The 11,660-nt window shown below is 43.6% G+C and overlaps 1 protein-coding gene and 1 pseudogene across 1 annotated transcript in view; one reads left to right on the top strand and one right to left on the bottom strand.

Annotated features, from left to right (window-relative positions):
- Dmgdh (dimethylglycine dehydrogenase) overlaps window positions 1-11,660 on the top strand; it is a 68,672-nt gene that overhangs the window by 9,120 nt on the left and 47,892 nt on the right. Inside the window, exons 3-5 of the mRNA XM_050153754.1 lie at window positions 3,711-3,809; window positions 6,006-6,170; window positions 9,615-9,819. Coding sequence (XP_050009711.1) covers window positions 3,711-3,809; window positions 6,006-6,170; window positions 9,615-9,819 — 469 coding nt within the window. The remainder of the gene's footprint in view (window positions 1-3,710; window positions 3,810-6,005; window positions 6,171-9,614; window positions 9,820-11,660) is intronic.
- LOC126508485 (40S ribosomal protein S8-like) lies at window positions 903-2,831 on the bottom strand (annotated as a pseudogene).

The raw sequence follows: 11,660 nt of genomic DNA, 5'->3' as shown, positions 1-11,660 counted from the left end.
GTCTGCTCCCCTCCCCTCTGCTCTGGGCCTTGCCCACCGTGATGGACTGTAATCTGTGAACCGGAAGGCAAAATAAACCTTTTCTTCCTCTAGTGGCTTCTCCTTTGGTATTTGCTCACACCAATGAGAAGACTGAGAGTTTAATGCCAGCCTGAGCTACATAGGGAGACTGATTATAGCACAAAGGAATTCAAACAAATAAGCCATCTTGGATGTAAAGCAAGCCCAGAACCAGGCTGTACTTTCAATCCCGTGTACTCAGCTCAATAATGAAGTGCGTTAATCACCATGCTCTATCGAAAACGTGATTCATGAGCTTAATATTCACACGCTTTCCGGCACAGTAACTAAGATGAAATTTATTTAAAATACTTCACTCATCCCAAGCTCATTTAGTGTGTTTTACGATCTCTATTAATACAGTAACCTATATTTACATGTTATGTGTAAATAAAGGCATGAGAATGTTTTAGTGGTTATGTGCAAACATTCTAACTGAGCATGCGTGTATGAATAAAGGACTTGGAGCCACTGGGATAGATGATGGCTTAGGCCAATGGCTGGGTTCTCTGAGGCAGTAGAGGCCCCTGAGAGACAGGAAACATATTAGACTAGGGGGTCACAACCTGAGCTGACATCCAACACACCCCCATTATTTAGCAACCCTTCATGATTTTCCTGCAATGTTTTCTTACTTGGTATTTGTCCTTGCACTATAGGGAAGAGTGTTCCTTTCTTGTTATTTTAAATTTACGTCAACAAAAATTTGCAGATTCTGAATTGATTCAAAGACTTGTGTGTGTTCCCTAAACAAAGTACACGGGGCTAAATATCTTCAGTGAGTCCATGTGATTCTTTCAAATGAAAATTCATTAGTCTCTAGTTTCTGAGGTAGGGGAACAGAAAATACATAATAGGTGGATATAAAGAATGGAACTTTCTGGTGGCCTGGTGTGGTGGCTTGAACAGGAATTGCCCCTACTCCAGTTCATGTATGCGAATGCTTGGGCATTAGGGGATTGGGCTGCTTGAGAGGGGTTAGGAGGTGTGGCCTTGTTGAAGTAGGTGTGGCCTTGTTGAAGTAAGAAGTGGGTCACTTGGGGTGAGCTTTGGGGGTTTCAAAAGCTCAGGTCAGGCCCAATGTCTCTCTCTCTTCCTGCTGCCTGCAGATCCGGATGTAAAACTCTCATCTGCCATGTCTGCAAGTGTGCCACCATGCTCCCTGCCATGATGGCAGAGGACTAAACCTCTGAAGCTGCAAGCAAACCCCCGTGAAATGTTTTTCTTCCTCAGCTTTGCAGTCAGTGGTCATGGTGTCTCTTCACAGCAATAGAAACACTGACTAAGCCTGGATTCTTCCAGGGCTGTGGCTTACAGGATCTCCAGGAGTAATCAGAGCTCTGGCCAGTACTTGTGAGCATTCATTTTCTCAGTTGACGGGTGGAAGATGCACTGAAGACAGAATTGGGGTCAGTGGTAGATACCTGAAGGCCAGAGATGCTCACTGATTGGATGAGGAAAGTTCATATGCACACCAAATGCCAAGCTTGTGGAAGGGAAAGAGCAGTTCAGCCGTGTGAGTTCTGTGGTGGAAACGTTCCAATACTCTCACCAGGGCAGTGCCACAAGACGCCTTCGGAACCAGGATGGGATTTTTGTCAGAAGCATCACTCGTGTGTATGCTAGACGCTTCGACAAGATTGGAAGCATTGAGCTTCTGGTTTCTAAACAGTGGTTGATTGACTTTAATGGGAAATAGTTTTGAGTTTCAGAGACTCAAATTCCCTTAGGAGAAAGTTATAAATATTCCTAAATGGATTTGAGTTTGAACAGATTGTGTTCTGATGAGCTCCCCAAGATAAATTAGCTGAAAAATGAGACCCCAGATACTTAATTAAGAAAACTCTTGCTTCAGTAATTGCTTAGAATCCTTGGTCTGGATGCTACATTGCACCTCTCAGAGTTGACGGAAGGGGCTACAAGTTTTCTAATATTTATCAATCTTTTCTAAAGAATAATTAATCAATATTTATTCAACAAACATGTGTAGGTGCTCCCTATTTGGTTATTTGACATACTGTATAATATAATGTGTATATAATGTGTCTAGGAAACACACAGATTTCTTTTTTGTATAGACCTGAGCATTTTTATGTATACACAAATATATTTTTAAAATGTAGAACAATAAACACCTTTATTACATGAGTTATGAATGATGGTTTATTTGCCTTCCTCAGATAGAACTCCAGCTCCCTGCCTTCTAGCACACAGCCATCTGCTCTGCCACATTGGCCTGGTCTTGAGGAATACAGGCAAGAAGCTTTCCCCGCTGGAACTACTCCTTCAAAAGACTGCTGATTTTGGCGTTCTTTTTCCTTTCATCATATTTCTTTTGAATTTCTTTGATGGTTTTTTGTTTAATATCTCTTCCTTTTCAGGAGTCAGCTTGGTCCCCTTCTTGCACCCCAGGGGCAATGCATAGTGGGACTCGTACCACTGTGGGTACAGTGTGCTGTCAATAAGCACAATGCGGTTCTTCACCAGGGTCTTGGTGCGGACCAGCTGGTCATTGGATACATTGTAGACAACATCAATGATCCTCACTTTGCGAGTATAGCATTCAGAATCCCAGGAAAAGCTTTCCACATCCACTCTTAGGGCACCGAACTTCTTATTGCCTCTTATACACTTGGACTGTGTATACCACGAGGGCCAGTCTTAGCATTGGCAGCAGGCCGCCCCAGCTCGTACTCCCACTTCCTGTGGTCGGACTTTCTCTAACCCCCGATCTTGCAGCACTTTCGCCAGTTGTCCCGAGAGATGCCCATTGCTCTGCGCTGGTTCATAATTTTAAAATTCAAAATCTTTATTTTTGTTTTTCAATTCCACTTAATTAATTAATTAATTATTGGTTTTGGTTTTTCCAGACGGGGTTTCTCTGTGTAGCCCTAGCTATCCTGGAACACACTCCATAGATTAGACTGACCTTGAACTCAGAGATCTACCTGCCTCCCAAATGCTGGGATTAGGGCTGGAGAGATGGCTCAGAGGTTAAGAGCACTGGCTGCTTTTCCAGAGGTCCTGAGTTCAATTCCCAGCAACCAAATGGTGGCTCACGACCATCTGTAGTGAGATTCAAGTGCTGGGATTAAAGGCATGCACCACCACCACTCAGCATTTAATTAATTTATGTGTGTGTGTGTGTGTGTGTGTGTGTGTGCACATATTTACTGACATGTGCCATGAATTCAAGAGGACAATTTGCAGTGGTTGGTCCTCTCTTAAGACCCAGTGGGCTCTGGGAAATCAATGGGTACCTTTACCCACCAAGCCATCTTCCTGGTCTCCAAACTTAAAATCAAAACACTTCTGGTCCCATGCATTTCAGATAAAAAGCAACCAACAACAGCAGATGTTCTAAACCTTCCACCTAACCCACTCCATTTCACCCTTTTCCTCGTGAATTTTAGGCTCTTCCTGGACATGTCTGTGGGCTGGCTCTTACTCTACTTGTATGACTGAAGTTGCTTCTTGTACCATGTGATAAGCCATCTGCTCTGCGGCCTCCAACCAATGTGTTCTTTCTTGCACCCACCCTATACTTTCTTCTTGTCTCCTCAGCATGAAATTGCTGCTTAGCAGAGGAGTTATCAACATTGTGCAAATGCCGACTTACTTCAGCATTTTCTTCTCTCCCTATTCTTCAGGCAGGTTTAACAACTTACTTTCACCCCGGGATAAACTTGAAGAAAATACACTATGACAGCATCAAACTGTACGAGAAGCTGGAAGAAGAAACTGGACAGGTAAATGCTTTTAGTTTGAAGTTGTCCGTGAAGTCAGTCACTCAGATATAGAATCCATGTGCAGCGCTGGCTGTAGTAGAGAAGGAAAGGTTAAGGTAAGAACCAAGGTTGATTTTAACACCACTTTAGTTTCTTCAAGCATATTACCCATGTAATTAACTATTCTTCATTTTTTAAAGGAAGAGTGTAGTCGGACATTTCCCTCCCACCCACCAGTACCAAATAATCATTCAGAGGTTCATATTAATTACAAATGCTTGTTCAATAGCTCAGGCTTGTTACTAGCTAACTCTTACATTTTGAAGTTAACGCATATTCCTTATTTACACGCTGCCACACGGTGGTACCTTTATTAGCAGGGCACATTCATCTCTTGCTCCCTCTGCATCTGGCTGATGACTCCTGACTCCGCCTTTCTCCTTCCCATCATCCTTAGTTTGGCCACCCCACCTATACTTTCTGCCTGGCTCCTGGCCAATCAGTACTTTATTAATCCAATTCCAGTGACGAGGCTTTACAGTGTGCAAGAGGATTACCCCACAGCAGAAGAAATAATAAATAACAACGTTTCAAATGTTGTTTAGTCAGTTCCCATACCTAGAGACTATGAAGTCGGAGCACTCCAGCAAGTGGATTGCACAGGATTTGATGGTGCGCTGACTGCCGCATGGATTTAAAAACAGCACGCTAAGTCCTCTTCCCCATCTTTGTCTTTATCCTTTCTCATAGTGACTGTGCTCACAAAATAAAAAGTTTCCTTGAGCTAAGATCAAAGGCTTCTTAATGTGTTCATGCATTTATTCTGACTGAAGGCCACTAAAAGCTCCCCAGAGTTTGCAGGATCAAGACCAAAGACTTAGCAGGGTCTGAGGCTCCCCGTCTTCATCTCCTGACTTTCTAACATTCTCTTTTTCCTCAGTTTCCTTTGCTCGTGTGCTTTAATTGTTCTCAACAGTGTATACTGCTGGAATGTTCTGGGTGCTCTCACACCTGCTTTCTAAACTTGTGTTGTTTTCTTCCTTCCTGTTCTAACTGGAACCACCTTTCTGTCAACCTACACAGACGACCAACCCCTCATTCTTCTAACACAAGCATATGTGCACACTGTTCTAACACAGCATGAGTGTGCACACTGTTCTAACACAAATATGTGCATACACTGTTCTAACACACAGCATGAGTGCACACTGTTCTAATACACAGCATGTGTGCACACTGTTCTAACACAAGCATGTGTGCACACTGTTCTAACAAAGCGTGTGTGCACACTGTTCTAACATACATGCATGCACACTGTTCTAACACATAGCATGTGTGCACACTGTTCTAACACAAGCATGTGTGCACACTGTTCTAACACAAGCATGTGTGCACACTGTTCTAACACACAGAATGCATGCACACTGTTCTAACATACAGCATGTGTGCACACTGTTCTAACATACATGCATGCACACTGTTCTAACACAAGCATGTGTGCACACTGTTCTAACACAAGCGTGTGTGCACACTGTTCTAACACAAGCATGTGTGCACACTGTTCTAACACAAGCGTGTGTGCACACTGTTCTAACACACAGCATGTGTGCACACTGTTCTAACATACATGCATGCACACTGTTCTAACACACTGTCCCACTGTGACTGGTGCTCTTTCCTTCAGACTGTGATGTGAACAACTTGAAGACCAGGGCTTTCCTCTTGTTCCATGACTTAGGGCCTCACCGAAATTTTTCAAATAGACTTTAAGAAACGCCAAATGAGTGTTGACTTACAATTGCCCTCCCCAGAGCAGCGTGTGGATTCTCTGTAATCCCTCCCTAAATCCTCCCGCTTTCTCCCTTTCATGTGCTGCTTCTCCACTCTGCACTGGAACCCCTCAGTCCATGCAACCATATGCTCTTACCTGCCCTGCCTATAGCTGCAGACGGACAGTTCCATCAGTCGGGGGCTCTGCCTCTCTCGTCCACCCTTCACCTCAGGCTTTCGGTGCTGCCTGGCATATAGGAACCCCGGGTAAATTGCTGCCAGATGAATACCTTTTCATAAGCTGCAAATATATTTTGTGTAATTATTATGTTAGCTATATAGTTAAACTTCTCTTTTACACACTTGAGGCTTCATTGTGCTGGGGATCTGTGTGTGAATGCCAGGGGGAAGTTTATTGATGTTCTTTTATTGGCATTATTGTCACAGGCGGTGGGATTCCATCAACCAGGCAGTATCAGACTTGCCACGACTCCTGTAAGGGTAGATGAATTTAAATATCAAATGACCCGGACCAACTGGCATGCCACTGAACAGTATATCATTGAGCCTGAAAAAATCCAAGAGATGTTCCCTTTGCTCAACATGAACAAGGTATTTTTTGTTTGTTTGTTTCGAGACAGGTTTTCTCTGTGCATCAACCCTGGCTGTCTGGAACTCTTTTTTGTAGACCAGGCTGGCCTCGAACTCACAGATATCCACCTGCCTCTGCCTCCAGAGTGCTGGGATTAAAGGTATGTGCCACCACTGTCCTGCTTGAACAAGGTATCTATCTGAAGAGCAATTTCACTTCGTCAACTTGAACTAAAATTATTTTAAAACTGTATTTTAGTGAGTTCCATGAATTTATGAGTTTGGTAAGATAAAAGTAAAAGTAACCCGTGTGTACATTTAGATGACTGATCCTGGGATATGGGCAAATCACAAGGTGAGCTGTTACTCGATAACATATGCAGGGGCAATGAAAACCCTTTAGTTCTGCCCACGTTGGCTAAAGAGACATTTCAAAGCCTTTTTAGTACCAGACCGCTCAGACTGAAGTTTAACACAGCAGCTGTCTATTGGGGAACTTCAAAGAGAATGGCATCCTGCTGTGATGGTTCTAGAAAGGGTTTTCTGATTTTTTAAAACTCAAGAAGCCCTGTGCCATCCTCATATGCTTCCTTGCCCCATTTGCACTTCTCTTTCAGACTGTGCTGGGGAAGATCTAGATCAACTTTGACTTTCCTGCAGAGAATCCACTGACAGGGAATTTAAAGGTTTTTTTTTTCCCCTCCTGGATGACCATCCTTTCACCATTATGAGAGCGGCGTCAGCATCTACTTCAGTAGTGTTTATGCAACAGAGACCATGTTAAGCCCCTCCTATGCGAAATCTGGCTATTGGGGCCCAGAAAACAGAATCTTAAAAAGTTTACACAGAGGGATGAGTTTGTTCAGTTCAGAATTGCTGGAGGAAAGATTTGAACCCAGGCCCCTGACTTGTGCTGTGCACACGTCCTGGGTGTGGGTAGTCAATGGGTTACTTGGGGGAAGCAGACCGTTGTTGCCCTGCTGGTGACTGTCAGTAGTTCCTGCCCCTGAGTGTTTGTGTAACCGCTGTGGGTGCTGGGGCGCTGTGTTCTTGTGGGTTTTTACAGAGCATGGAAGGCCTTGTCTATGAGTTGATGTGCTAACAGTGTCTTCATTGAAATCACCTCCGCTACGCTACTGAGAATCCATTTATGTCTCTTTAGATGTCAACCCTGCAACACTTGCCTAGGAACGCTCATCATTACAGATTTTTCTCAAAGATATTAAGCAATGGAAACACATGGACCAGGGCCAGTGTGCCAAACCAAACAGACATGGGATCACCACAAGGACATGGTCGTGACAAACCACCAGGGTGACATTTGCAAGTAGGCAGGAGTGTGAATTCCATTGAAAACCAAAGTCTCTTGTACTGGAACCATAAGTACAAAGACTAAATTATAGAAAAAAAAAAACTCAGACAAAGAAGAGTCCAGGCCCAGGTGATATCTTTAATAAATTCTAACAGATACTTGAAGAATTAATACCAATCCCTCACAAAGTCTTCTAAAATTAGAATTGAATACTTCCCGACACAACCTATAAAACTAGTATGTCTCTGACATAAGAACGAGAGAAAAGCATCAGAGGAAAAGACAGGCTATAGCCCTTCATGAATATAGATGCACAGTCTTTCACAAAAATCCAGTAAATTGGAGCAAGGATTCTACAATATAGTCAAATAGAGTGTGTCCCAGGAATGCAAGATTGGTTTAAAAACTAAATGTCAATCAACGTAATGTAATAACATCACATCAAAAAAGGGCAAAGAGCTCAAAATAGTTTAAACAGATGCAGGAAAAAAATTATTTGTCAAGACTCTGAATTCATGGGTGATGGCAAATTCTCGTCCGATAGCTGAGATCGCATTATAGCACGCCACCCTGCTGGCCCTGCCAACTCATCTCATCTCAGTCCATCCTTTTGTTATTTCTCTCCGAATGCCTAAGCTGAAGCTTTAACGCAAAGTGGACTACAAGAAGGCATTGCTGAACTATGAACTGAGCATACATTTTCCTCATGCATATATCTGGGCCTACGAATGCAGGGCAGATGGACACCTAGTACTTCCTACCACTTGGCTGCTACTCTAGCACTGGACTACAGTCCCAGCCCTTTTGTTTTAAATTTTGAGACAAGGTCTCCCCAAAGCTGCCCAAGCTGGCATTGAACTCTGTTCCAAACAGGTATTGAACTTGAAATTCCTGCCTTGGTCTTCCTAGTAGCTGGAATTACATTACCTGCACCACCAGACCCAGATGATATCTGATATGCATTAACACATATGTAATTTTATTTACAGGCATCGAATAATTCAATATATTGTAACTGATATGTCTGCTAGAATTAGATTTTATTTTAAACATAAGAGACTGAAATAATAATGTTTAAGTGAGTCTATTTAAGCATTTGTCCTGGCTAGTTTTATGTCAACTTAATACAAGCTAAAGTCATCTGAATGGGGGGAACTTCAGTGAAGAAAATGCCTCCATAAGACCAGGCTGTAGGCAAGCTTGTAAGACATTTTCAACTAGTGATCCATTTGGGAGGACCCAGCCTGTTGTGAGTGGGGCCATCCCTGGGCTGGTGGTCCTAGATTCTATAAGAAAGCAGGCTGTGGAAGCCAAGTGGAGCAAGCCAGTAGCAGTATTTTCTCGTGGCCTCTATATCAGCTCCTGCCTCCATGTTCCTCTGTTGCTTGAGTTCCTATTCTGACTTCCTTTGATGGTGATGTGTTATTTAGAAGCCTACGCTGAATAAACCCTTTCCTCCTCATGTTGCTTTGGTCATGGTGTTTCATCACAGCAATAGGAACCCTAACTGAGAGTCACTAAGTCAGCAAGATTCCAAGGATCAGGTCACCCTCTTGATAATCGTCATACCTGGGGTGTGGTGACTCTTGTGCTATTATTCCACAATGTCAGTTAGAAGCCCAGCCATCATATCTGAATTCCAGACCCCAGGATGAAGAAAGGAACAAAGATGTACAGACACTAGCTGTCTTTTTGGAGTAGCTCGTGGAAGCCACCATATAACCGTTTCCTTTACATTTCTATTGTCTAGAACTTAATGTTAGCTTTAGCCACTGACTGGAGAGCATAGCAGCCTGCAGCTTAGAAACTGTGCCCTTCGTTCTTAGTGGCGTATGTCCAACTATCGGAGACCATTGCAGGGCTGGATCAAACTGTTTGCCATTGTGACAAGTCAGCTCTCACTGTGAATCTTGCTCAAGTCTGGGTAGGACTTAGAAAAAAAGGTGTTCCTCCTGCCATCAAGATGCTTTCCTTTTATGCTGGAATCAAAACCTTGTGCATTTCAGGCAAGCCCTCTGCCACTCAGCTCTGGACACCTCTAGCCACTGACAGACTTTTAAAGACTAATTTTAGTAAACATCTGTTTAGCAGGCTATAAAATGCATTGAATACTAAACAAACATGGAATACCGACTTTCTTATGGTTGATTTAGATTTTAGCAGGTCTGTATAATCCAGGAGATGGTCACATCGATCCTTATTCTCTGACAATGGCCCTGGCTGCCGGGGCTAGGAAATACGGGGCCCTTCTGAAGTATCCTGCACCGGTGACGTCTCTGAAGCCCAGACCAGATGGAACATGGGATGTGGAAACTCCACAAGGATCTGTGAGAGCAAAGAGAATTGTGAACGCTGCTGGTAAGCCTCAAGCCCTCTCTCGCCACCAGCCCCCTCTCGCCTCCAGCCCCCTCTCGCCTCCAGCCCCCTCTCGCCACCAGCCCTCTCTCGCCTCCAGCCCCCTCTCGCCACCAGCCCCCTCTCGCCTCCAGTCCTCTCTCTCCAGATGTCTGGCTTTACCCATCCTCTCCTGTCTCCTCCCCCGGTTTCCATTCCCTTCTATTCTAGATTGTGTTTCTCCAACTTAGGCTTCTTCTCTTTTAAGTTTTTATCTTTATCCTGTACTGGTTACACTCATGATCAAGTTCCAGGGACTAAGGTTGTAGTTCAATTTGCAGAGTGCTTCTCTGGCTTACATGAAGTCCTTGGATCAGAAGTTCAAGGCCTTTCTCGGCTACGTAGGGAGTTTGAATCCAGCCTGGATACCTGAGATCTTGCCTCAAAGCAAACAACCAAGCAAGCAGACAAACCTGAATTCCACTGCTCCAGTTTCTTACTATGTGACTTGTTCTTAGTTTATCTCTTAAGGCAGATTTGATCATTTCTGTCTCTCGTTCTCTCTCTTATCCAAAGATTACTTTGACTCGCCAAAACTTTTAACCCCTTACCTTTTAGAACATTATTAAACACGTTATAAAATTTGCCTAAAAAGTAGAAGCAACTGAACACAAGTCAGGCCTTAAACTGCTCTTTCCCCTCAATGCTCTGTCTGGGACTCCTCTGTCCCCTTGTCCTTGGGAGCCTCTAGTACAAGTTATCTTAGAAGAGTAGTCTTGGAAATCATTCCACCATTGTCACCTAATAAGTTCCTTGTAAATTTGCAGTGTCTTATGGTCGCCTGAATTTACTCCTAAAACTGTTTGACTACTTTTATAGCGACAGCAAAGACTGAGACCTCCGTGTCCAGTTCCTGGGGCAGACATTAGTAATTTTAGGTGAGCTTGCACAGAGGCCAGCTGTGTTTTGTTTCAACGTAGCGCTTCAGGAACTCGTGCAGCCATAATGTGTATTTTGAGAAGTAACTCTCAGTTTAACACATTTACCCACTGCTTTTCTAAAATGGATACAATTACTTACATAATAGGGTACTATGGCAACACTTCGCATTTCTTTTACTGTGGCATTAAGGCCTTTTTGAAGAGCGAAGTGAGAATTGCTGCAAAGAGACCTGAGCTCAGCCCAGGAACTGGTCATCAGGTGGCGTTTTCTATGCATTTGTGAGATTCTGAGGTGATGGCCTTGGGAAAGGCTGTTTGATAAGGCAAAGAAAAGCAGCCTACAAATCACAATCCCAGAGAACCTAGACAACAATGAGGACCCTAAGAGAGACAAACATGGATCTAATCTATGTAGAAAAAGACAAGATCTCCTGAGTAAATTGGGAACATGGGGACCATGAGAGAGGGTTGAGGGGGAGGGGAAAGATAAGGAGGGGAGTAGAGAAAAATGTATAGCTCAATAAAAACAAAAATAGAATAAAATAATACCATTAAAAAAAAGGAAAAAGAAAAAGGCTGTCTGAGCTGCCCGGGAAGACAAACTCTAGGGTTCTCATTCTAACAATGGTCAGCCCTTCAAGGAATGGCTGTCCTTCCTGCAGGTTTTGCCCCTCCAAGCTGTCCAGTCACCTTTACTGTTTCTCCATTACAAGAAGTTCATGCTGAAACCTGTGTGAACTGGCCCGCCTCAGTTCTCAACTCTATCCCATTCACACCAAATCTCCCACTATCTCTAATCCATCCCTCCCTCCCAGTTTCTCTTCCTTTTCTTCCCCTGGGCAGAAGTCACTGATTACATATTAGTAGCCCCTGGGAAGTATAGAGGAGAGAGAGAGAGAGAGAGAGAGAGAGAGAGAGAGAGAG

Source organism: Alexandromys fortis, unplaced genomic scaffold (assembly GCF_014885135.2).
Source record: "Alexandromys fortis isolate MF-2015 unplaced genomic scaffold, M_Fortis_MF-2015_v1.1 scaffold_79, whole genome shotgun sequence".
NCBI lineage: Eukaryota > Metazoa > Chordata > Mammalia > Rodentia > Cricetidae > Alexandromys > Alexandromys fortis.
Note: the sequence above shows the minus strand (reverse complement) of the source record. Positions and strands in the feature narration are given on the sequence as shown.